This window comes from Aulonocara sp. 'chitande type north' Nkhata Bay, linkage group LG13, assembly GCF_057382095.1.
Source record: "Aulonocara sp. 'chitande type north' Nkhata Bay isolate Kocher_YH1m ecotype deep benthic linkage group LG13, A_spYH_male_GT1.1, whole genome shotgun sequence".
Taxonomy (NCBI): Eukaryota; Metazoa; Chordata; class Actinopteri; order Cichliformes; family Cichlidae; genus Aulonocara; species Aulonocara sp. 'chitande type north' Nkhata Bay.
The window spans coordinates 28,990,818-29,018,501 of NC_141356.1; the positions used below are offsets into that span (position 1 = coordinate 28,990,818).

The window sequence follows — 27,684 nt, forward strand, 5'->3', positions numbered from 1 at the left end:
AATAAGGTCAAGTGCAATTCACTCGAGGGGGTTAGCAAATGGTCGATTACAATCTGGGTACGGTGGTTTTAGATGTCAGTTTAAAAGCAATGCATGTGAAACATTCAGTTGGGTAAAGCTGCTGCACATTCAACTTTCAATAACTCCATCCAAGGACGACCTTTCAACGTCATTTTATCAAACACTTCAAAATAAATAAATAAATAAATAAATAGTGACCAAGCTCACCTGCATGTAAAGTTTGATCCTTCACCATCACGGCAGGTGGCTCCGTTAAAACACAACGAGACATTAAAAGTAGCGCCTTCGCAAACATCTATATCCTCCTCGCAGGTTTTCCCCGTGTAGCCGACCTGACAGAAGCACGCATATTTATCGATGAGATCGACACACGAGCCTCCATTCAGACAGGGACTGCTGGCACATTCCTGTCAATGAGAAAATACCAAAGATTCACATGAACGAGACACTGTGGCAGGAAGAGCTTTTTAAAAAGATGCAACCATAAAATACATGTTTGTCGATGTAAAGCTCATAAGGGGTGATTAAATAATGAAAAAAAAAACCCTTTTGATTAAGAATGAATTGTTAGTAGTTAAAATGCAGATGATCAGATTATTGATTCAGCAGAGACCTTGGTAGCAACTCAATGTTTTATCGCTACGGTCCGGCACAAAGCTGTGGTTTAGATCAATTAGGCATTAGACTAAGCAATTCCTTTTTATCGGGTATTTGCACAATGCTTACATGATCGCGGTAGTTCAATTCACTTATCTTGTAGGAATGTCAATAAAGTTAAAGATACCGAAGGCCACACCACATCAGAGCTTACAATATTCTCCTGACATGTCGCTACAACGCACAGCTGCTTTATTAATTACACTCAACTCACATCGACGTTCGTTTCACATCTGCTGCCGGTCCATCCAGATTCACAAAGACAGGTGTATGAATATATTCCATCGTCACAGCTGAGAGAGCCACAACAGACAGGGTCAGAATTGATTCATCAAAATTATACTAGCGTGCAAAGTGAACTAAAAAGCATTTATTTGTGGAAGTCTTTTGCAGTATAGTCCATACAGAATCCTTAGAGACGGATGTAATCTTTCTAATGAATTAGTAATTCACCTTCAAAAGAATTAATGACTATAATTTAGACACCACTGAGACAACCTGTAAGTGCATTACATTAGCTCTTTACAACATGCGACATATGTCTCCACTCACTGTGCTGGCAAGAGGCATAATTATAAATAATTCCATGCTACTGCTGCACAATTTGCTGTGTTTCTGTTTTAAATGATGGAGAGAAAATATGTACCTTCCATGAAGGCAAGGCGTTGACATGCATTCATCAATGTTGGCCTCACAGCGGAGCCCTGTGAAGCCACCCGCACACAAGCAGTTGTATCGATTAGGCGCATCAATACATTTTCCACTATTCTGGCATGGGTTTGGAACACACTCATCAACGTCAACTTCACAACGTGGCCCTAAGAAATGAAATATATGTTAGTCAGAATTGTTTTATTAGAAAAACTTATTTTTTAGTTCTTCAGTACTCCAAAAGTTAGACACACACACACACACACACACACACACACACACACACACAGAAGCACAATATGCGTCTTTTTTAAAATTGGAAAAGTAAGTTTGATTTTGTCAAGTACTCATGTAATATATCAAATCCTCTGCTGTTTGCCATGTGCTTCTATGGCAGAGAGAGAGTTTATCTACGATATATACAAAAACTTGTCAGGAACAGCTCACCGTTTGCCATTTCAAACTAAAAAAAACGCCATCTTTATACTTTAATGGCAACCGCTGCATTATATTGTCTTTTCAAACTATGTATCCCTTACTGACTATGGTTACCACAACGGACGTATAATTTTAACCTGTCAAACTAAACCTGTTTTAAGTTATTTCCAGATACATCATATAGTATAGATGACATACATGCAAAAGCTCTCCTCACCTTTGTTTTTTGATGAGCATTTACAAGAATAATGGCCGAACACTTCATGTCAAAGTATCAAATACTTGTGGTAATTATGATCTGTCAAGACATATTGCCTTAAGCATTAGTTGGCTGGTCAGAGAGAAAGCTTTAGAGAATAGCAGTGCTGTGAAAACGATTGTCTGAGTTGATGAGTAATTTCTTCTTTGACCAGTAATCATTTATTTTCAAATTTCTGCAAAATCTGTCAACAAACTTATGGAAAAGTTAAGTAGCATAAGGAAATTTGCAGTTAATGGACTAAAGCCTTGAAGATGCAAAAATTTCCTAGCAGTGTGATCTTACTGTCCAGATAAAGCTGCCTCACCAGCATGTTTTTTCTCTCTGATCTGTTTGGTAAACTTTGATGCACTGTGATCACAGGCTGGCAGGAATGGTAAACATGGGTGTGCTGTTTACATTGCATAAGGATTTCTGGGTTGTTTTTTTTCCTTTTTAATGATGTTATGTCTTGCTTCCATATTATTCTTTAATATGCAACTTGAAAGTTGTAATGCTTGCTCTGAAACACTCAATTCAAAGTGGTTTTAACTTCTTCGTGACCGTGCATTAATAGCACTGGCTCAAAGCACGGAGCAGAAATATGGCTATTTGCTGAAGTTGTTTAAGTTTTAAACCTCTACGTTCGATAAAATATCATTTGAACTCTGAGGGGATATTGGATTTTAGATGATAGGGCTTATGGGACTAATAAAACTGTTTGCTATATGGAGTGTGTAAAAATGAAAAAAATATAACTTCAGATCTAAAACAAGAAGGAAAACAACACATAACTGACAATAAAGACAGGGTCCGATTGTACTTTGTGAAAGTAAAGATTTAGGCATTCGATTGTTAAATAACTAAAGTTCAAAACAAGAGCTGAAACAACTACTTTATTATTCTTTTCCTGATACACAGATAAAGAATCTTCAGCATCTTTGTAAAAAAATGAAATTAAACAGTGTCTTTTAGTCTCTCGATCAGATCAAAGAAGCAATCTCAAGTCATTAACCCGAGGTTGACACATAAACACAGCACATAAACAGAAAAGACCACTTTTCATAGTAACCTTAATCTCAACACTTATTTAAACTCACTGGCCACTTTATTAGGTACACAATGGTAGTAAAAGGTTGGGTCACTCTTTCTGTCTTCAAAACTGCCTTACGGAGATTCAACAAGGTGTTGGAAACTTTCGTCACAGATTTTGAGCCATATTGACACGATAGCATCACACGGTTGCATCATCATCATCTCAAGGCCATCCTGCGCTCAATTCTGACATCAAGATAACATTCTTCACTCATAGCACTGAAACTCATGGATTAGTTTCATATTTTTGGACTATTCTCTGTAAATCCTAAAAATAGTTCAGTGGGAAAATTCCAGTAGATCAGCACTTTATGAAATACTCAAACAAACCTGTCTGACACACATCAACAACCATACCACATTCAAAGTTAAACAAATTTTTCGCCATTGTGTTGCTTGCATTAAACTTCAGCAGGTCATTTTGATCTTACCGCTTATCTGGAGGGAACATTGAGGTGTTTCTAGAAGAGCAAAGAGAAATAATCTCTAAAGCTAGTCCTGGATCTGCCCTGGAGCCTCCTCCTGGTACAACATGCCCCAAACACCGAGAAGGCATCCCTGAGGTATCCTAGTCAGCTGCTTAAACCACTTCAACTGGTTTCTTTCAATGTGGAGGAGCAGTGGTTCTGAATGGCCGAGCTCCTTATCCTATATCTAAGGGAAAGCCTAGCCACCCTTCGAAGGAAACTTATTTCCGCTGCTTGGATCTCTGACCTGTGTACTGACTGGTAAATCAATAGCTTCACTTTTAGCTCAGCTCTCTCTTCACCACAACAGATCAGTACAGCATCTGCATCACTGCAGATATTGTCTCAGTCCATCTGTCAATCTCATGCTCCACTCTCCCCTCAATCGTGAACAAGACCTCAACATACTGTACTTAAACTCCTCCACCTGGGATAGTACTGTAACGCCTACCAGACCCAGAATTGGTACTCCACCCTCTTCTGGCTGAGAACTATGGACCAGACTTTCAGGTGCTGATTGTCACTCCAGACGCTTCAAACTGTGAACTTATCCAATGCAAGCTGCAGGTCACTACCCGATGAAGCCAACAGAAACACATCATCTGCAAAAAGCATAGATGGGATCCTGAGCCCACCAAAGTGGAGACCTTTCACCATGTAGCTACACCTAGATATCAGTGACAGAATCCATAACAAAAGGTGTCCCTAGCATAGTCCAGCACCCACCAGAAACTAACCCAACTTATTATGAGCACCAAGCTCCCACTATGGTTATACAGGGACTGAATGGCTTGTACCAGGCCAGACACCTAATATTCCCCATACTTTCCATTTTCAGAAGACTCCATTAAAATATAAATATACAAGTTTTATTTCTGTAACAATAAGTATGGTGACTAAAATTTCAATAAACTAATAAAATAAAATCACTTATGAAGAAAGGGAACTTTAAAATACAAAAATAAAACAAATACAAACTGACAATTTAAAGATATGTAAAGTTCTCAAACAGCTGCTTCCATCTACACCAGACTTGAAGGCATGTCGCTACCTGTCTTTAAACATGACTATAGTATTTCTTCATTAGACGGTAGCTGTATTGAAAACTTTACAGTTTTTTCTTGGAGAAGCCACCAAGAAACCACAAAACTGTTATTTTTTTAATGCATTTTCTTGTTTTTGTAACAGCCACAAAAAAATTCCAAATAAAATCAAAGGGTTTTGCCTGGCTACAGACTACTAAAGCCAAGTGCAATGTAATTTGGGTAGTGTGCCCCTGAGAGGGTTCACTGAACTAATGGAAAAGTGTGTCTTGTACTTTAAACGCTGATCATGCTGAGACTGCAGTACCCAGTGTCTACAAGGGCAAAACCCCCACGCAAACTGTGCAATCAGACACATTTAAGATAAGGCTGAATATTCAGCTTTAGTGAGACTGTTGATAATATTCATTATTTATAAAAGGCAGCACAAAAATAGCATTCAGATCACAGAAGACGTGAAGAGGAGGAGAGAGAGTTCAAGCCGGGAAGGAAACACCAGATAACACAAACTGACAAAATTAGACTCCCTCCTGCCAACAAATCAGAATGCAAGTTGGGAAGACACACCGATGATGTTCATAGGAGTCTAAATTACAGCAGGTACTGCTTTGCAGAGGTGCACATAAGTGACTTTTTATGCAGAGGAATTAAAAATAATGTGTTTGGTATAATTCTACAAGGAGGGATTTTGTGATGTTCTTTTTTTTTACTAAAGTGGTTGAAAAAGATTATTTAATAACCCTAAAATCTCTTCGGGACCTCCAGTAATCAAGAGATGAAAAATGACTACTGACCCATCATTAATCATTTGGTTGGCTTTTCATTTGCAAACCGAGCCAAAAGTAAACAAAGTGACAACAGGAGCAAGAAACTACTTTGCCTCCTGTGTTTATTCATGAAAGAGAATAAATAAACTGCCTTTTTTGTACACAAAATCTATCATTTTGTCTCGTCACTGAATGTAAAACGATTCATTTCTTGTGCCAAAGAGATGAGTTGTTTCTTTTAGCCAAAAGGAAAGCTATACAGCAGCAAGGAAATTCACAGTTTATGGCTCTGAAGATACAAAACAATATCAAATAAAAGATCAAAGCTGAAATTTAAGTTTCTGAAATACAAAAGTGTGAGTGTGAAAATGTGAAAAATATGAAAAATTCCACGTCCTAGACACCATCGTTTCATGCTATCATTAAAAGTGATGATCACACTAATGATTATTGCTAGATATACCATTTCAATAAAATGCAAGAATAAACTTTGTGTCACAAGTTGTGTTCACAAATGTTTTTCAGAGACACAAAAAGCTAATTTTAGATTCACCAATTAACTGAACACACACTCACAGGCACATACAGCACTTTATGCAGACATCAGCTATCAGCTGAGTGTCAGGTTCAAACTCAGAACCTTCTTGCTATGAGGTGGCAGTGCTAATTACTGCACTACTTTGCCACCCACAAACTAACAATACCTAACTTTAATGTTCAAATTATGTAAACATAAGGGCTAAACAAAAGTAATTATGTACTGGGACGCATTCCTTGCAGAACAGAGCAGGGTTTAAAAAATTGTTTATACTAAATAAAAATAAAGCTGAGAACCTTAATGGGGACTATAAAGCATTTACTGTTTGTTTGTGGCTGTTAGTTTGCACAGAAAAAAAAAACTGCTCACAATGTGATTATATATTACTATACATATGTTGTGCTAATATTGAGGGTTCATTAAAATCAATTTAAGGCATTAAATGTATTTGTTTTTTGTTTAATTATGAGAAATAAATAGAAAAACATACACTGATTGCTCACATGACACAGTTTCTAGTACTTCTACATCTGAAGAATTCAGTTAGAGATAATTGGTTTATAACTGATACCCTTCCATTGAGAAAGTCATTGGAAATATTTGCACAATACTGCATGCTGTGTCATTAATAAGTAAACACTACCAGCAGCAACAACAACATTTTGTGGAGCAAGTCCAGCCAGCAAGAGCTAGAATTTACTGAAGCCTTAACAGCAAACAACATCGCAAGGGTCAGAATATCATCATCTAGCAATGTGCTGACTGAGGAAAGTGTAATAAAGTGCTGATTGCACTGTACCATCACTCAAGGGAACATGCTCACTAATGATGGGTGAAGAAGAGAAAAGGGAAGGTGACAAAGAGCGTGGAGAAACTGTGATTTATATAAACAAGATTGCCAATTAATCATGTCACTGTAATGACCTTTGACCATAAAGAACACAGCACCTGTACACAGTTAAGTGATACATTACTGGGATTCAGAGACCTTTAAGCCAAATGCCCTAAATAATGATGTGACAGCAAAGATCCAGCCAGATGCCAAGACTGACTTACATTAAAGGACAGCATGTTTGCTAATACAATATATACAGAAAGAAAATAACACTGTATATACAAATTAAGCTTAATAGCAGGTCTTATCGATCCAGTGAAAGTTTAAATTATTAAGGCGTTAGGAATACGTTTACGTGAAGAAGCAAAGATTTGATCTCCGTGATCTTTACCGTGTGTTTTTATGAGAGCTGTAAAAAGGCTCACAAAACTATAGGAAGACCCCGTTCACTACAAAAGACATATGCACTGAAGAATATTCCACATAGGTACTGATTGAGGTGGGAATAAAGCGTCATTACAGCCTAATGACATCAACAAAAGTGACCTGATATAGCACCAGACTCATTTATTAGTGAGGGGCTTCAACTGTTACTATCAAAATGACTTTTGGCATTTGATATGCAAAAAATATCCCCTTTCTTCCCTGATGGCTAAAGCAAATAATATGTTAATACCATCAAGTGACACAATGAATTACAGTGTTGCAGCGATGACACATCATGCCATCAAAGGAGAATAACATTTCAATTCATTCCAATCAGGCTGCAAAAACACCGCATGATGAATCACCCTCACACAGCAAACTTACTTTAAGGCGAGAACAAAAAGAACACACAGCACAACTACAGTAGCATCATAGACCCATTTTTTTTCTTTTTTTTGTGCGTTTTGACAAAAGTTGCTTTGCTGTTACACATGTTACTAGAGCAAATATTTTGTATGAGTTCTAGTTGGTTTGAGCCAATCCACACTGTATCCTCTGGCCACTTGCTCTCTTGGGGGACCCTGTTTCCTCAGATGAGCTTAGAGCAACAGAAAAAGTAATGGCTTGTACTATGCTGTGCGTAGGTCTAATAATAAAAGCTGCTTCTGTGGGAATTGGGCCATGCGTGTCAGGTTCTGCTCTCCAGAGTAGCAATACCTCAGAGATTTTCCCCCCTCTCTCAACTGGGGAAGGATAAATTGATGATACAGTGTGGAAGACAAATGAAATTAATCTTCCCAGTATCTGACAGGAATCGGCTTTGGATAGCGCACACACAAGTGCACACAAGTGTCCACACGCGCGCGCGCTAAAATAGCTCGATATCCGTCTGGGTGGAAAATAAGACAAATGGATTGAAGTAAAACAACACTAGCGTTCTGAGACTGAAGAGGCTGATGAAATTAAATAAATGCAGCTAACAGACACTGAGACGTTTTTATCAGATAAAACAGGTGACATGAATTTATCTCTTGTTAGCTCTACTAAAAAGCAGGCACTGTATCTTGCACAGCGAGGCAGGCTAATTAAAAGCAAGCATTGTGAAGCATTTTTTACACTAAGCCAGCTCTGTGTCAGACTTGCTTCAATAGCGTGCAGCCACAAGCGGGCATGATAAGCTTTTTAAAGTCTTATATTGATCTTAATGTCGCCTTAGGGCGAAAGAGCTACCTGAGTATCCAGGGCGACAGACACACTTGAAACCCCCGGGCGTGTTGATACAGATGCCCTCATGTAGGCAAGGTGAAACTTCACACTCATTCACATCCAGGTCACACAGCGTTCCAAAATAACCAGGGGGACAGATGCAGTGGAACCTAAAGAAGAAATTAATAAGCAATGTGTCACACAATCATAGCCCACTTATGTTAATTTCTTATAACTTTAAAAATCATCCGAATTGTTTTTCCTCAGCCAAACATGCGCACACACTCCCACAGCAGTTGCGTGCGTGTGTTCCAAACCCACTGAGATAAACTGCGCTGGAGTGATTCTCTCAACTGACCGGCAGCATTTTGCAGAACAATTAACAACTGGCAATTAAGTTTCCCAGTGTGCAACTTAATTTAAATTATGCTTCATGACTTGTTACTAAAGGGAAGGCTTAATCTGTCCGATGATGTGGTTTACTCAATTGAAATCCCTCTCTGAAGCTGTCGCTGGGCCTAACCATAGATCTCGCAGGAGACGAGGTAAAGAGGCAACGTACAATTATTCACCTAAGTGCTGCTGTAAACATCATTCATCGGTAAACAAGTTACATCACATCAAATTTATGAAATATGCTAATTGGTAGTTATTGTCACGTGGCTCATTTGTTTGAAAGCCTCTTCTGCTCTTGGACTGATTTATTAGAACAATTAACCCTTTCCTCGTTGCAGTCTCGCAGCTCTGCATAGTCTGATTCTTTATCGCAGTATAGATGAACTTGCATGGCTTGCTGGGTCAGGGAGATGGATTCAGAGGTGTGTGGCGGGCAGTGAGGTTAAAAAACACCTGATGTGAACTCCCAGGACTATGCAATCAGAAGAGTGCTCTGAGCAGGGCCAGGTCACATGGGAATGAAATCATGACGGAAGACAAACTGGAGACAAACCATTTAGGACTCAAATTGGCCCTGGGACTTCTCAACCCATCTGTCCGACTAAGCCTGGAAGCCCCGGGGCTCCCATTAAGCACAGCAGAGAAAAGCACCGGTGGAGTAAAGCCCAATCTAGATACATGATGTGGTCCTGCTGAGTTTGCTCTTCGTCTTTAGAATAGCAGCTTATGTGTGTCAAGGATGACAAGCTCGTTGTATAAACTGCAATACTCTAAGGAGGACTGCCAAAACCTTATAGTACTACTTTTTTTTCTTTGGAGAATGGTTATTGATCATTCAACTTTCAAAACAAAATCAAGCAATTAATTCTGCCTGGCCTTCATACGCAAGAAATTTAAACACGCTATGAAAAAAGGTTATGATGCAAGTAAAAGGGGGGAAAAATTGCATATATGCTTACTTGTTCACAAGATCTTGACATGTGCCAGCATTCTTGCAAGGGCTAGAGGCACACTCATTGATATCTTCCTCACAGAGAAGGCCAGAAAATCCCACCTTACAAACACAGCTGGAAAAGAAAAATCATTACTATTGATATTTTGCCTCTGATGGAAAATAGAAGATGTTTCTTACAAGCACGTGCACAGAGTGAGAAAATCTATAGGAATTTATTGATATTGATCACATTTAGTTTGATTGCTCACACTCTACAGCGACAAAGACTGGTTTAACTAAATTAAAGAACATGCACAGTAGCATATGATAAAAACAGTAACGACAAACATGTTTTGTTTCATCTAACTACAACCATAATAATACTATCTGTTAAATAAATTTCAAGCTAAGAAGAAGCATATTGTTCTGAAACCCATAAAAAAAAAAAAAGATTTCATCACTAAAACTCCTGACATTTTCTCACCCACTAAGAAATGAAAAGCTGGTTTGCGGATAACACTTTTTACCTGTAACTGTTGACCCGGTCCACACAGTCACCCTGGTTTTGGCATGGGTTTGAACTGCACTCATTGGTGTCAATTTCACACCAACTTCCTTCAAATCCTGAAAGATAGATGAGATGGTCATGGATCAGCAAACCCCACTACATCCTGAAAACGTCAGGACCGATGATAACAAAGGCCCCTGTGAATGCCATTTTAATGGAACTAGTAAGCCCTGTAGCATATCTCATCTTCCAGCTCTCAGCACTCACTGTTTCCCCTTTGAGAGTGTGTAAGTCTAATAATACTTTAGTGCCACAGACAGATTGGTCTGAGGGTTAGTGGTTTGGGGTTTGGGAGGTGTGTGCCTGTGTGTGCCACCGTGCATATGTCTCTGTGTCTGTCTGTGTGGGAGAAAGCGAGCGAGTGGGGGGACATCTTGTTAAGTTAGGGTAAGAGGGAGAGGCTAAGCCCAAGAGCTCTTTTGCCCTTGTTCATTAGGGGGTTGAGGGCCAGCATGGCTAAGCAGATCAGCATGGATGTTTTGTTGTACATTTGAAGGCAGCCTAGGAGCCTGTAGTGTTCTGCCTGCCAGAGGTATTCCTCTAGTGCTTGGCCTGGGTCTGGTCCATTAGATTGTTTTCTGCTGAACGAATTAACATTCGCTCCATGCATGACTGGGTTTCATTAAGTAAAAAAATTGACAAATTAAAAAAGATCACAAATTAACCAAATGCTCAAAAGTATGGAAACAATTAATGGACATGATCTGACTTTCATTAGCAGTGAAATTTAATCACCTATAAACATCAGAAGTACATCTAATGCTTAGACGTACAGTATAAGCATCCATCCATCCATCCATCCATGGCTTATCTGAGTCAAGCCTGTGGAAGCAGTAGAGCTACCCAAGCCCCCATATCCCCTGCCAACACTTCCAGCTGTTCAGGAGGAATACCAAGCCACTCTCTACAGTGTATCCGGGGACTGCATGGGAATCTTCCCAGTTGGGCATCCTTGAAAGAGCTCCTCATCATATCTCTAATACTAAACTCAGACACCCTTCATAGGAAGCCTAGTTTTATACTTTTGGCCATTATTTCAACTTAGTTTTCCCTTCACCATAACAGACCAGTGCAGCATCCAAATTACTACAGATGCTGCACAAATATGCCATTGTAGCTGCACAGAGTAATTATACAATTTCCTGTGCAATGCTGCTATCAAGCTACTTTAAAATTCTGGGCTCAGACTCCCAACAACGACTACTGTGTTTCCCCTGCAGAGCACCATCTGCCGAGCATAATTAAATGTAATGCAAGCATAGCAAAGGGTTAATATAACTAACCCATAATGAGTGTGTGAGTGCCCTTATTGTTTTCTTGTCTCATTATGTTACTCCCACTGCTTCAAGATAGAATTACATATTTTTGAACTGTAATGGGTTTTGCACATAGTAAATTTTATGCCCAGAGAAGTACATCTGTTCACAACGATGAGGTTCCTGAGAATTGTTTAAGACAGGAGAGCATGTGTTTTAATCTGGCATGTTTAAAAAATGTGAGACTCGAGCCATACAGGAAGAAATCATTCAAAGTATTGAATATGACATTTTGGCTATTTTTGGAATTCACGGAAACAGTCTAGCAGGGTCATACAGGGTCTTCAGTCCTCTGTGTAATATCAGGAGGTAACTGTATACTGCCTTTTTCTCTTTCGTCTTCACTTCAAGATATACAGATGCAGGAGTTGTGATTATTTGTAGTCTCCAATGTGATTAAAATTAGAAAAAAAAATACACTATGAATAATGAATTTTCTAAAGAAAAACGGAATGCAGGGTAAGTGACACAACTCTGTGCATCTTGGGATGTATGAATGAAGAGGAATCCATGAAGAGGAAACCAGAGACAGCACAGAGCATCTGGTGAATTATGGGACAGCACAAGTTTCCCATGCTGGTCTGTCAGTCAAAGCGATGGTGAAGCACCTTGGGGACTATTTCGAATGTCACTGCAATGTAATGCATCTTCTGCTACTAAGCAGTGACTTGAGGCTTCTCTTTGACAGAGTACAGAGCGGGATACCCAAGGCGCGTGGCTCACGTAGTCATTCCATCATCTGGCAAGAGCTACAGTATGTGATCACGGCTGCTGCCAGTAAATGTCTCGGAGGAGAAGAAATTGCGGGTGATCCCGAGTGGATAGCCAACTAACTTTGATTGACATTTCAATTGAAATATGAGGAATGTCTCCATTTTGAGAGAGCGAGCTTAGTTTGGACTGCTACATTGGTGACTGTTGTCTTCTGTCAGTCTGATGTAACGTTTCTTAGAAGGGGCTCATTTAAAAATTTTATAACCCAGCGTTTCTGCAGTACAGATTACGATCTCTGTCTGCAGCGGCGTCTGTGTGCCGTCATGCATCAAAATGTTAGATGTCACTGGTGGCTTAATCCAAGAGCAGGATTGTCATGTTGAAACTAGGATTGCGAGTTTTGTGCCTGGCCTCACGAGTTTTAGTTAACCTACTGCACTTTTTAATTTGCCAGTCAGTGGCTGGATTTTAGATTTATGACACAAGATCAGAGCGAGATTTACAGTATCCAAACTCATAAAGGCCCTAAAAATGCAATGTGCTAGAGCTTAACCAAAATTGTGAAAATAAGTGTGAAATAATCGCAACTATAGAGAACATTACAAAAAACAGACTAACTAACTAAGACAAACTAAGCTATTTTCAGCTGTCATTAAAATAAATAATTAAAAGATTATATATAAAATATCGCTTTACTGTGTTTTATGATCAATATCACAATTCTTGCTTTTTGCTTCTCAGCAGGAAGTGAGAAGCATTTTGCATTGTGTTGTACTACAGAATGGCTGTATCATGATAATACAATGGGTGATAAATTGCACTACTCTTGTATTGTAAAGCAATTGTATTGTAAACCAAACCATCCCCGCACCACTGATGGAACACTGTTGGACATCTTGGATTCTTTTCAAGTCTCTGTCACATTATTTTAGTTATATTTATTTAAAATGCAGCAACACGAATAGAAATAAAAACAGAAAAGAGTACGCTTGAAAGTCCTTTACATGCAAGGACCAAAAACTGGGTTACTTGAAGAAGTGGGTTAAGAATAGAAATCCTTTGCATGCAGCCAATTTACCCCACTGCTACACACCTGGACCACCTCTTCGACACAGCTAATGCAGGAACAAAATGATTAAACACTGAGTTTATTTAAAATTTGTTTACTGTACAGCTGCTGCAGACCTGCTGCTATTTCATACTTTTAGTATAAATGAAACTACTTCTTCACAACTGATGTCTGGCCCTGTGTACACTCTTGATGTTATGGTTTGTTTGTTTCTCTAGCTTTAGTCATATTATTTATTTTAATGATTAATCTACAAATTAAAGCCGTTAACTTTGGTTTATATGTTTATATGTAGTAAGTTTTGGCTGTCATAAAACGACAAACTGCTTGTTTTATGGTCTGTCAAAGATTTGGCCCTCTCCAACTCTGACCATTGCCCCCTGTCCATTTGGAAAATCCTTCATGCTGTGAAACCAAATGTTACAGAATGAAGAAGTTTACAAAAAGACGGAAAAAAAACAGCCTGAGTGCAGGTATTTCCTCTCTGAGGTCTGCACCAAATACAGGCACTTTAAATGGTCTGAAATAATGGGGAAATATGAGATTTTGGACTTTTATTATATCATGCACACTCTCCATAACCATGACACCGTACCTCTTGAATTACAAATAAAAGAACAATCAGGTTATGCTTTGAACTTTAAAGCTTTGTTAGGCAATTTTGCTTAGAAAAATTCATTAAATCAAATGGCACTCTGTGGTGTGAGAGGGCTGAAAGCACTACAAATGCCACTGAGAATCAACACTCTTCACCATGATGACTACAGCTTTCTGCTTGGCATTTATGTTTGCTGATTCATATGTTTGGGCCTGAAGCCTATCACCTTGTCTTTCATACAACACAGAAGGTTTAAGATGCAAAATGTGAGCAAACACCATGCTGGCCTACAAATCAGACAGTTGTGTTTTGCATTTGCTTTTTGACTTAATCCTTAGTTTTAAATCTTTAAATCTGGACAGTTTATTAGTTATATTTGCTTATACCGGTCTGGACCCCCTTTTGCCTTCAGAGCAGCCTTAATTATTTTTTGGGATAGACTGAACTCAGGTACTGAGATGTGAAGACAATGGAGGTGAACTTGCGGTCATGTTGAAGAAAACAGTTTGAGATGATTTTAGCTTTGTGACACATTTTCCTGTTAGAGGAAGCCGCAATGTTGATGGTGAACAGATCAAAACACTGACAGAATCCATGGATGGCAGGCTTTTGAGTGTCCTTGCAAAGAAAGGTGGCTATATTGGTCGCTGATTTGTTTTTGAATGTCAGAAATGTATATTTGTGAATGTGGAGATGTTATATTGGTTTCACTGGTAAAAAGATAATTATTATTGCATAATTATTGCATAATTATTAGGCAACTTAACAAAAAACAAATATTTGTTTTTTGTTAAGTTGCCTAATAATTATGCACAGTAATAGTCACCTGCACACACAGATATCCCCCTAAAATAGCTAAAACTAAAAACAAACTAAAAACTACTTCCAAAAACATTCAGCTTTGATATTAATGAGTTTTTTCGGTTCATTGAGAACATTGTTGTTGTTCAATAATAAAATTATTCCTCAAAAATACAACTTGCCTAATAATTCTGCACTCCCTGTACATTAGTAAACATCATTGTTGCAGATGAGCAATTCTGTTACCTCCCTCTCTCTTTTTAATGATAACTATGTAAATAGCCACAAAGCTAAATAGCTTAATAAATAGCTAGCTACATTTATAGCTAGCTTGCGCGATATAGTGCTAGCTAGCTAGTTAGATATCTGTCTGCCCAAGTTCTACGGGTAATTCATCTTTTTTGTTTGCTTGTTTAGTTTTTTTAAGGTGGAAATGTTGGGTATTAGCTTAGTCCTTAAGCTTAAAAATTGTATTTCCACACATATTATCAATCAAAAGTTACAGTTATTGATTATGCCTAAACATGCTGTATAATTTTCACAGAGAAATGAGGATTGCATGCCAATATAAAACAATTCTGACTATTCCGACTTGGTATGAATGCAGATGCACTCATCTAGGTCACCTTAGGCTGTAACACTGTGCTTACAGCAGTCAGTGTCATGAGCTAAAGAGAAACTTTGGTACAGCAGTGTATTGCAGTTCCCATGACAGAAATACAAAAAAAGAAAATGTTCTCATTTTTACATCTTTTCACTCTATGAGAAGACATTTTTTAACATTAGGAAACATATTCCCATAGAAGACACCAGGTCTACTGTTAAATTTCTTTTGCCTTAGTCACAAGATGTGTTGGTTTGTAACACAAGAAGAAACGTATTTATTTTTGAAAAATCAGGGTCAACTATTGTCTGTAGAGCAAACTATAAAATTGAAAATCACTGATACCAACAACAGCTACCCATATATACTACACCACAAGTAACCTGCGACATGTCTATATCATATCACTGCCAATCATTTCAGGCTGCATGGTTGTTCCAGACAAGGCAGACTTTATGTAGCTCATGCCTTTCTCTGCTTAGAGCAAGCAAATCAACGGTTCATGCTTCAGCGACCTTGTACTGCATGTATTTTATGGTGTATATATTGTATTATATGTCCCATGCCCTATTTTTGTTAAGAGATTACACGTGTCTTCTTATTTTTGTGATTTTCTTCCATGTTGTTTAGCAAAACACACAAACAATGGTGCTCTTCTTTCTGCTGTCAGGCTGTTGCCATCTTGTTTTAAATGCACGTATAATTGAATACCTATGCATACCTGTAGTACAAAAACAAAGTGTGTCTAATATCCACATCAGTGCTAAGCAACTGTCATTATGATGTATACACTTTGCTCAATGATATCTCGCAGCTTCTAAAAGTAAACCTATGGAGTATTTTTTTAAAAAAAAACAGAACATTCAATCAGATCTGTAGTAGCTTCCACATATTTATTCAGAGACTATTTGGGCATTTTACATGCTGTTAGGCATTCAGGGGTTAAACACCAATCTGGTTAAATCAAATAATGATGAAGAATTTTCATGAAGGGAAATCCTCTCACACTACTATGTGATCACTGATGCTTTTTTCCTGCCTTTTCCCCCCGCAGCTGTTGTTTGATCTGGAAACAGCTTTCAAAACTACAGTGGAAGAAGAGAACCACCTTTGCCCTCAGCAATGGAATATCACTAGTGTGGTGAGACCTTTGCCAACTGAAGGGGCACGCTCTCATACTGAGGTCGAACACCGGCTACATTTTAATATTTTCCCACTTCTTTGTGTGCCTTCACTGTGAGAATATTAGACCAGACAATAGTTTCCCAAATGGAGTTGTGATTTACATGACATGAACTCTGATTAAAATACAATATGGCCACTGACTGCCTCTCTGTCGTGGTCCATTATTCTGTGAGAAAGATTTATTTGGAACACCTTTAATCTCAGTAATTGTGCTATGAGAAGCGAATGGCTACTGTGCAGGCTCATAGTCACATTACATTGGTTTTGTTAAAATAAGCTGGGCAGTGATGAATCGTAACATATATAAGCTTTTTTTGGTTTCTGTACAGTATGCAAGTGTCTTATATGCTTGCATATAAGACACTTGTATGCAAGCATACAAGTGTCTTATATGACACTTGTATTTATATGCTCTAAATGCTAAAGGGTATGTCAGCCAAGTCATTTACTTAGACGAGATTTCCAATCCTGGTTTGACACTTTATTCATTTTTATAAATGAACTAATACAAACTAGAGCAGATAATGTGGATTGCATGAGGTAATTATTATAAAAAAAGCTCATCATAAAGATGGTAATCATAATAATCTAGAACAGCACACTATAAAGGGCAAAATATACTAAGTTGACTGAACCTACAGTATCTGTATTTCTAATTCCTTATACTAAGATAATGAAAAGTCTCATTGATCTTGCTATACATCTGCCAGGGCATCTGGTTTATTAACTGACACATGTCCGCTATAAGTCATATAGTCTGCCCCCTCTATAAAAAAGAATAATCACCTAAAATGAATCTACTGAGGCCAGACTTTTTCCAACACATTTTGGCAACACATATTTTCCACACATCTTTTTCAGTATCATATTAGCTATGTGTCAGTTCTCTTGTTGGCATAGCTCCACAGTAGCTCATTAACCAACTGTTTGGTAGGACACAATCTCAATCTTGTGGAAGGTGAAGGCTAGTGTAGCATGCCATGCAAATAAAGGGGTTTGTTCTCCATCTGGCCAGGAACACCTCTGGGTATATTCTGAACCATGGAGACCAAATGGTTTTTCCATGTGAAGAGACCACACAATGCTTTTGAATTAATTCCCTGTACTGCAAAAATTAAAAAAGAAAAAGAAAAAGTCTCCACTTCATATAATGGACTAGAGGCAAAGTGATTGTCCTCATATCACACAGCTCACGTTTAACACTTAAAAATGCCAACTTGTCACCCAAAAACCAATAAAAAGCTCATAATGAATATAGGCACTTTAACTAACAAGTCTAAAGCGTTAAGTGCTGCAGTGGCATAGTGTGATATCCATTGAAAATGCCATCCTAAAGAACCTACGAATGAAACTAGAATTACAATCTATTAATCTAATCCATAGAATATTATCATTTTAAATAACTGACAATTATAAATATTTCACATCCAGAATAATAATCAGTAATTCTGATGTAATTATCAAAAGGTTAGAATGTTTTGACATGTTTTGTCTTGAAGTCTCGAAGGAATCCTATAATCAGTTTTACAAAATCCATGAGAACTACATAAAGTAACTATGTAAGAATTATTTACAATCTCAGTGATTAAAAAAAATAAAGAAAAAAAGGTAACTCAAAATTAAACTCCACTGACACAAATCTCAAAGAAAAATGACTAAAGCTGAAGTTTTATTAATTAAGCTGTAGTTTCTATTAATTAAATTCAAAGGGGAAAAAAAGCATAAATATAGCCTTTCCGCTCTTCAGATAGTTTAAGTGGATGGAGCCCTGACTAAACGGCAGAGGCAGAGAATGTGCAGGAAAGGTCCAAGATAAGATTAAAGTTTACACATGTGAACTTGTCTTTGCTCAAGGAATTCAGCAAACCGAGCAAGGACAGCACAGACTATAGATTGTGTGCGAGACTCTGATGCGACTCTACCTTGTACCGCAGTCTTGGCTGAGTGATGCCATGTGTTGTTTGTTTCATTTGTTGCAGTTGTCGGCCAGTAACCCTCACCTCAACCTTCTACCCTAACTCTCCCATTTTCAGGTTGCTCTTCTATCAGGTTTGGCACTCCCTGCTGAGGCTCCTCATTAAGAGGAAAGTGGAACATCTGTGCTGGTCAGGCAAGATGACTTAGGCCTCCTGGCCAGAGCCTCAGCGGAGTGTCTCTGCTAGTAAGAACAAAAACTTCCTACAGGAGCCCTCTACAATCAAAAGAGGATAACTGCTTCACCTGTGTTTTTTTAAGACGAGACTTTCAGCTTGCTCTGGTTTTATTTTGGCCCCCAGCTTCTCACAGTACACCTTTGTAGACAGAACTCATTTCCATTGTGGCTGTGTTTTACAAATCCCTTTAATGCCGCTCCCAGTAGAAACCGTCTAATTGCTGCCTTTTAGATCCTGCTAAGCTGATGAACACTAAACTTGCCATATCAACCTTTTTGTTAGATGCGTAGAGTCTAGTGAAGTTTCTTGAGAAAGCTAAGACCACACAGCCAACTTTGTAATCTCTTCAGTAAAGCAAGTTTGGTATAATGACCACTAAAGTTAAAGCACTTAGCTTTTATAAAAGACCCCTGTCAGCAGCCATCAGATACTGTCACAGGGCTGGCTATGAAAGGTTTGACAGCCGCCATCTATTATCGCAGCATTAGCAGTGCCTCAAAGGCATCATCACAATGAATACCAGTGCTTCTTCAGTTGCACTCATGCAATTCTGGTGAAATGGAAAGAATAGAACACCTGTTATTCCAACCATGGATTATGCATTACAACCTAACAGCTGAAATTAGCGACTTTTGTTGTGTTAGACGCAGCAGTTTATTACAGAACAAAACCAGATATGAGCAAAGAAGGTTAAAGTAAACAAGATTAGCAGAATGGATGTAGCAGCAAAGTGCTTTTTTTTTTTTGCATGTTTGTATTCTTTTCACCATGCAGGAGATGGTATTTAAGATATTATTAAGTTTCCCCACATTGCATTTCAATTTTTTAACACAAGTCTAGATAAACTGTTTATCTGATTGTTGTTTTTAGCAAAGATTCTTATATTCACCTGCATGTGTTTGCTAATACAAAGTTAGAATTAATTAAAAATATGTATTTAATCTTAGTTAACTGTATCTCAGTAACTAACCTTATTAACAACACAAGCCTTCATGTTTATCCTGAGGCTTGTTTTACCATGGTGCAACTTCCTTAACAGCTAACCATGCCTTTATATAAGAGCACATGCTCTCTTTACTTGAATGTGGATCATTGGTCTCGCTTGATCTTTGCAAAAACCACTGAATGAAGCTGCCATGTTTCTATTTACATATTTAAGACTCGGTATCTAAAAGCAAATAAGAGGCTCTAAATTTTAATTTTTAACTCAATTTTCTTCTTATAAACACTTACTGATGCTACACTGAACACAGTTACAGTATTTGCAAGCATTTAGTGTCATTTAAAAGCATAAAAATCATTCTCCTTAATTCAGTTACCTTGACAGTATTTGCTGTATTGTGTAAAAGCTTTTGTCTATGCACTGGGATGTGCTTAATGTACTAAATCTTAGATGCATATGCAGACAAATTTTATTTTCAATTAGTCTGAAGAATAGTGTTAGACCTACACAATTTCCTTGACAAATAACCTACAGTGAATACTAAATAACAAGTTTTTAAGACGGCTGCACTGGGATCAAGCCATGGGCTCCTTTATGTTTATTGAGTAGTAGCTATGGAGGATGGATTTAAGGTGAATAATAATGGAGAGTAGGTGAGTCACGGTTGTGTGAAGTGAAAACGACCAAACCCAAGCAAAGCTCTTGGTGTAATGTATGCAGCGCCTAATTTCCTATTCCTCTCAAAGGAAGCTTTCTGAAACTAACCCAGCCGCTCTATTTATATCTGGCAACATCTTTTCATCTCTTTGCTGATGGAGCCATTAGGTACAACATAACCCTATACCGTCTTAACCTCCACAGTGAAAGCCTATGTTAAAATGATATTTCATTTACAATTTACAAGCTAACAAGATTTTACTGATAAACATCGTAATAGATCATTTTAACGAAGAAAGCGATCGTTGCCAGTGCTCTATTCCAATATGTTGCTTGTGAAACAAAAACCTGACTGATCTCATGAACTGAAAATAAAACAGATTTTCCTGCGTTTCATTTACATCTGAGTGGATGTGCATGCCCGAGTTATTTATGCCTGCGAGGGCATGTGAATGAGCGAGAAGGAGCCAGTACTAAATGAGGTCAATGCTTTATTTTCTTTTAATATAATTTACAGTCTGACTCCTCAGTCACCCACAGTTCTTTCATCCTGTGTCTGTTAGCTGCAAATTTGAACGGGCGTTAGTTTGCAATTTGCTTGTAAATGGGAATATTGAGAATATGTACACGTTGAAGAAAAAACATCTAATTGTGCATTATCAGTAACGAGTAATTTCTAAGACATTTGGATGCATGCGTGAATTCAAGACGTTCAGAATTAGCATCTGTCTTTAGCCAAGCATCTACTGTTCCTGCTGCTACAATTAGTAGGGATGCACCAATTTATCGCCCAATCATAGGCAATGGTAGAAAGTCCAGAAACATAATGACGATGACAGTGAATAATGATTAAATAACTTTACAGATATACTCTTAAATTGCACAAAAGATGTAATTTATCCCTGACAATTTCCCAATTTGTGATTGTGTATTGATTAGAGTTCAAAACAAACAAACAAAAAAGAATAAAAGATTGTGATGTAGAATATGTATTATGCATATAAAACAGACCAAAGTGGTTCACTGATTTCATTAAAATGTCCAAATTTTTTTTAGGTGCTCATGAACTTGCATTAGACTAACTGGGTCTTGCTAAAAGATTATGTGTCTTGTATACAGTAATGTTTTTATAAATAATAATCATATTAAAGAGTGGTAGTACCTGCTGATTCCCCATGTGTCTGTAGGGTCTTTACCTTAGAATATAGTATGCATTATGATGACTCAGCTGGCACTGATACACAGATTTACTGCTAAATAAGTATTCAGTTTAATTTAGTATTAATGCAATGAGGAGAAAAGCAAGCAAAAGACACCAATGTCTGGGTTTGTTGACCATTTCTTATGCAAAAATTAAAGTGGAGCATGAAAAACTCTAGAAATGCAAATTGTACCTCTGACTAACTTTCATTATGTCTAACACTCCTTTTAACCCATATAATAGCGAAAACCCGCCATATTTCACTTATATTCTTCTCCATATTACAGCAAAAAGTATGTCTCTTATTTTAAATCACCTGTGGATGTTTTCTTTATGGCACATTTTTTAGGTATCAGGAGCACATTTTACCATTTTATTCATGCACACAAAGACATTAAACCTTTCTTTTACAGCAACTTTGAGGAAAAGCACATTTCAGAGGGAGGATAAAACGACGATTTTCAAATGGATAGTGCTACTTTCTTTCTATTCCAATGAAATTATGCTGTTTGTAATTTTTAAATCCCTCAAGTTTTAAACAATTCTGTTGAACAAAATTCTACGATTATGCTGGGAAATAAGTCGAAAATAAAAACACCACGAGTACGAGGCTGCGGCGCCGAGTTCACTCACCAGCTGGGCATCTGCAGGAAGCTGTTCCATTGGAGCGTGTCAGGCAGGTGGAGTTGTGTAGGCAGGGATTGTGGAGGGGGTCACACGGGTCATAAGGCTGGTTGCACAAGGGGCCACTGAAGAAGGGGGGACAGGTGCAGGAGAACTCCCCAGGTATGTCTGACTCCTGACACCGAGCTCCATTTAGACAAGGGCCAGAATCGCACTCATTCACATCCTCTGTACAGTCCACACCTGTCCAGCCTCGTGAGCACAAACACCTTACATACACCAGAGAGATGTTACACAGTAGAGGTTATTTTGCCATAAATCTAAATGAATCATAAATGAATAAACACTTTTTAAAATGTTCTAAAGGCTATGGCAGTCATACTCTTTGGGACAATTATGCTAAAAATGCAGTCAGCAGATGTTCTGGGAGTTGCTGCAGACAAACTCTTGAATAGCTTGCTTTTTTTTTTTTAATGATAATTTAAATTACCCACAAAACACACTCTTCTACACAAAACCTCAGTGTTACAGTGCACGCGTTCTCCACACTGATCTCCTGGATCTCTGTTAGAGAAAGTACGAATTTTAGTGTTTAACTGCACTACTGGACAGCTGAATGCAGGACACAAGAGGTTAGAGTGCTGAGTGGGAATTTAATGGAAATGTATGCGTTCTAGACAGAAAGAGAGACAGATGGAGACAGAGAAACCAAGAGCCAACCACAGTGTATGTAAATCTCAAGTATCTGCTCTTAAGGCAGGTGAATACTCCACTTGGTGGCAGTGAGTACCCGGGCACTACAACCACTCCACCTTGCATTTCTTTCCATCCCCCAACTTTTCTACCTGAAGCATTTTTATGTCTCCCCAGTGAGAGCGGGCATTAGCCGAAGCAGATACACCAGCTTTTTCCTCCAATGAGTCACAGATCCCCTGAAACCTTTTCATGCTGTGAGCCATTGATTGACTCATTTGTTTTACCTGCCATCTGCAATTCATTATCTCCGGTGCCAGTGGAAGGACATATTGCTATCTCTGAACGGCTTCTTTTTTCCCCGCATTTCTTAAGTGACTGATGCACCTCGCGAGGACGCTGCCCTCGAGCCAGCTCGCACACCTACTTGTAGCTGTTGAGAAGGTCTGTGCAGGTGGCGTTGTTTTTGCAGGGTTGTGATAAACATTCATCAATTTCTTGTTGGCAGTACTCCCCCTCCCAGCCAGAACGACACACACACTCATAACTCTGCGATACAAGAAAAAGGGAAACAATATTAGATTAACACTGGAAAGTAGTCACATTTCACATCTGCACTATGTAGAGTTAGTATTTTAGGTGGTTAGAATCGAATATTTAGGAGAGCAGTAGGCACATCTCAATTGCAGGGACTGTTAATTAAGTTGTTACGGAGCAGACAGGGCATTTTGCCACCCGTTTGTTTCGTTATTTATATTGGTTGCATTTTAAAAAACAAATGTTGCAATGCTTAATATACTTGATTTAATTCATCTCAATGTTCTTGAAAACATTGCGGAATAAAACCTCCTACTCACACACACACACACAAAAAGCTTTCCTGTGGAAATCTGTTTAAAGTGAGGAAGAGTCATGCTTGTCTTACATTTCCACATTACCGTGCTGATGTATTCCTCCTACCACCCACCCTCTGGACAGTATGCAAGCCTGTTTTTTTCCATCACATTCAAGATACGATGATACAAAACCTTTATGAAGCGTACAGCATTACCACCGCATATTCTTTGAGGGATATTTTCACAGCCAAGCAAACATGTAAAACACGTTGGATTTCGTTTTGTCAGGTTGTTTTTTTTTATTCTGGAGCCAGTAAATGTGTTGTTAGTACTTTAAATTCAAAAAACGTTTTATACAAAGCTCTAACATTGCTAATCTTTTATTTTCTTGCCTTTCCTCCATTCAAAACAGTATGTGGACCACTCGTCCTTTATTTCATCACTGCAATCGGCGCTAAAATAATGAATTGCTGCAAGACAGATTAATGTTTTTCTTCCATTACTTTCCAAGAAGCCATCTTAATTTAAATTCCTCTTTGCATACGTTATGAACGTAGTCATATGGTCAAAGGTTGTTTGGGATTTATCATTGCCAACCCTCTGTCGAAAGGTCCCGGGTACTTGCGGTTGAATGCATGCTAATATTTATTTCATACACTGAAGGGGAGCCGTTAAACTTTGTCTGATATAATTTGTACACTGTAGGCCTTATGGTGGTGGGGGAAAATGCCGTCATCTCATGATAAATTAGATACCTCCAGGAGACTCCAATTCCTTACCCCTGGCAATAGAACATAATCTCATTTTTGCTGCTAAGTCACCTTCAGGGACTGCAATTCTCCAAAATAAGGTAAAGCTCTGTGGGACACAATGTTCAGAGAGAGAAATAGCTGCACTGTAAACAAGACTATGTGATGGGGTTTCCAAAAAACGGCCCTATTTGAATAATGAACCGAGAAAAATGTAACGGTAAAACACGGTGACTAAAAAAATACCTGTGGAAATTTCATTATATTCCTCTTATCAGATCCCATCGTCTTCTTACACGGTGTCCTTTTGTCTTTGGACTTGAAGTTTAGTTTATCCCAGAAAATGAAAATTACACTACAGTGTTTTAACCAGCTTTTGCACCACAATAGGCTTCCATTAGTTCCTTATAAACTACATCAAAAAGAGCCAGATAAAATTATTAGTAGAATATGTTGACTGACTTTAAAATTTTAATGATGGATGACTTTTATTTCTTTATACCGGCTGGATAAAACACAACCATTACTGATAAGCTACAAAAAAGGAAAGTCATGTTATAATCTTAAAACTTAGCTCTGCAAATCTTAATACTGATTTCATGAGAATTAAATTTGGTACAGAAACTTTATAAAAATTAATTTGTAATTACAAAGTGTTCTCCTCTATCTTAACATCACTACTCTAATGTAAGCCTTTTTTAAAACTCGACTACACACATCATAAGTTACCAGAGGGGGAAAAAAAGGCTAAATATATGGACTTTATCTATGACACATCTGTTTTACTACTGCAATCTGTTAGCAAAAAAGCAGCTGTTGGAAAAAGGCTCCTGGTACTCATTGCACAGTTAGTGAGCAGCATGCGGTTCCCAAGGCCTTTCCGCAGCTGCAACATATCAATGTTATTGGCTTAAAAAAACATTTGAATAAGTACAAGAATAGAGTTGTGCCTTCAAGACACAAGTTTTAAAAGTTCTGCTTTTTTTTTGTTAAACTTAACTTCTGACATAAGCATTTTTTATTTCCCGTCAAGCCTGCCCATGTGTTGCATAACCAGGACGTGGAGGTCTTTAATGGGGAATATAGCGTGCTATAGATGTGCTTAGACACTGTAAAGTTATTAAATGGCTATCAAAAATATAAATAAAGAAAAACCTATTGAATATTTCTATGTTTATTATGACTTACACTTTAAACATAAAGATGAAGCTTTTTTAAATAATTACTAATTATCAGGTATATGTGTTGTTTTGGACACACGATCTAAAACAACATTGGTTAAAAACAGAGACGCTATCATTACAAATTAGTGTTTTCCTTCTAGGGATACTTTGGTAATCCTTTGGTTATTATGGTACATTGGCTACAAGGCATAAGTGGGACACTGTAATTGGCATAATTTTTCTATTATGAGATATAAATAATAATGGCCATCTATGGGACATAAGATATTAACAGTTCCCTACCTTATTTTCCCCCCAGACACCCAAAACAATATGAATCATGCTGGACCTGTAAACCAGATAACTGGCGAGCTGCTCTGGAGCACAAAGTCATGCCGATGTAATTTATTCGTTTTTAATAATGTGCCAATGTTCGAGTTACTGCACACTTGTTAATATTTACTGCAAAAGAAATGTTTTAAAACACCGAATGCACAGCAGCCATCAAAGGTAATATACAGTAACTAATGTGATTCATGTCTATCAATATTTTATGGAGAGTTACCAACTGTGGCGATTTACAGGACTGGGCAATTCTGAAGCATAGGCTATAACATCACTCCATTATACTGCCTTGGAAAAATGTTTCAACTTACCAGATGGAGGTCCTTACATACTGAGTTGGTGCTGCACAAACTGTTCACGCAGTCATCAATGTCTTTCTCACATCTGAGCCCAGCATAACCGGGACTGCAAAGGCAGTAAAAGCCATCTACAACTAAAGGAAAAGCCGGAGCATAGTTACAGTACCTTGCATCATAAATTAATTCACTCAAATCTCTGTGGGTCCTACATCTCTACACAGGTAAGTGCTGATTATGAGCATAAATGACTACACAATGGCCACTGTGATTCTATTTTTAAAGGGTATGACCATTAAATAAATGACTTAGGCTGTATCAGTAAGACCTGTTGCTGGCAAAGTCCAAACTGCCTTAGTCTGACAGCTTTACACTCTAACCAGCTTTAAATGAACCTGTCTGCGATGGCCATTCAGTCCTCTTCTTGCCAGGTGCTTTCCTTGTCTCACCATATTTCTGCTCACTGAAAGCCTGAAAGTCTTGTCATTTGTTGCAACACTCTCAACATACTTGCAACACGCTGAATGATGGGGAAAGAGCGCAACAGAGGGAGAGGACCAATTTCAGTGCTATTCTTAATTCAGAAGCTACAAATGCGGCAATTTCTTCCATCAGAAGTTAGAATTTCCCATGGCTAATAATCCATTCCTTCCTCTCTTTATTTATTAATGATTTTAACCAAGGATGCATCATTCTGTTTCTCCAACACAACACTGGTACAGGCAGCCAGTGACAGAGGTAATTGCAGTTCTTACAGGAGTGAATTTATTACTTCCCCAGTCAGGGTCCCTGGATTCTTCATTATCCCAAAGATTTACCACGTAATCTATGCTGTCACTCTGTCTTGGTGCGTGTAGATGCTATTACTCTCATTAAATGCTGTAAGTCCTCGGTGGCAGCAGCATTACTCATCACTGCCACTGTGGCTATGCAGTGCTGTCCCTTGTGGCTGGCTGGCTGGCTGCGACTGAGCACTGGCCAATAGGTCCAAGAATCCACCTTCACTAACCTAAGGTGAACTGGCTGCGCTCAAAATTGGCCAAGACAGCTTGTGGAGGCTACTGTAGCACTGAGAGGACAGTGATCCACTGCCATCACTATTTTAGAAAAAGCATAAGCCAGTTCAAAACTGGACTGGAGAGCTGGCAGTTTTCAAGAACGCCAGGAAGGGTGGAAGAAACAAATATTTTGATGCTTTTTCAAAACTAAACTAAATTTATGACAAAATCATGCAAATTCACAGTATAACATAAACAAAGCAAGATTCATTGACTGATAATTATTTCGAATTTATTACTTTTCAGCACTTTTCTAATGATCAGATATTTTTTTAAATACTTGGGCTAGAGATGAAATGCACGGGAGTAACCATTCAAAACCATTCATTCAAAGTCATTTAATATCCATTATTCAAATTGTAGCGCAACATCGATGACTGATCTTCTCTGACACATTAT

At 38.2% G+C, this 27,684-nt stretch overlaps 1 protein-coding gene across 2 annotated transcripts in view; it reads right to left on the reverse strand.

The window, feature by feature from the left end:
• The window catches only part of eys (EGF-like photoreceptor maintenance factor), a 196,468-nt gene that overhangs the window by 105,311 nt on the left and 63,473 nt on the right, over window positions 1-27,684 (reverse strand). For both annotated transcript variants that reach the window (XM_086259752.1, XM_086259751.1), the window contains 9 exons: window positions 26,243-26,364; window positions 23,266-23,387; window positions 22,155-22,414; window positions 10,240-10,336; window positions 9,738-9,845; window positions 8,407-8,552; window positions 1,325-1,496; window positions 893-971; window positions 229-428 (listed from right to left, as the gene is read on the reverse strand). In XM_086259752.1, coding sequence (XP_086115878.1) covers window positions 229-428; window positions 893-971; window positions 1,325-1,496; window positions 8,407-8,552; window positions 9,738-9,845; window positions 10,240-10,336; window positions 22,155-22,414; window positions 23,266-23,387; window positions 26,243-26,364 — 1,306 coding nt within the window. The remainder of the gene's footprint in view (window positions 1-228; window positions 429-892; window positions 972-1,324; window positions 1,497-8,406; window positions 8,553-9,737; window positions 9,846-10,239; window positions 10,337-22,154; window positions 22,415-23,265; window positions 23,388-26,242; window positions 26,365-27,684) is intronic.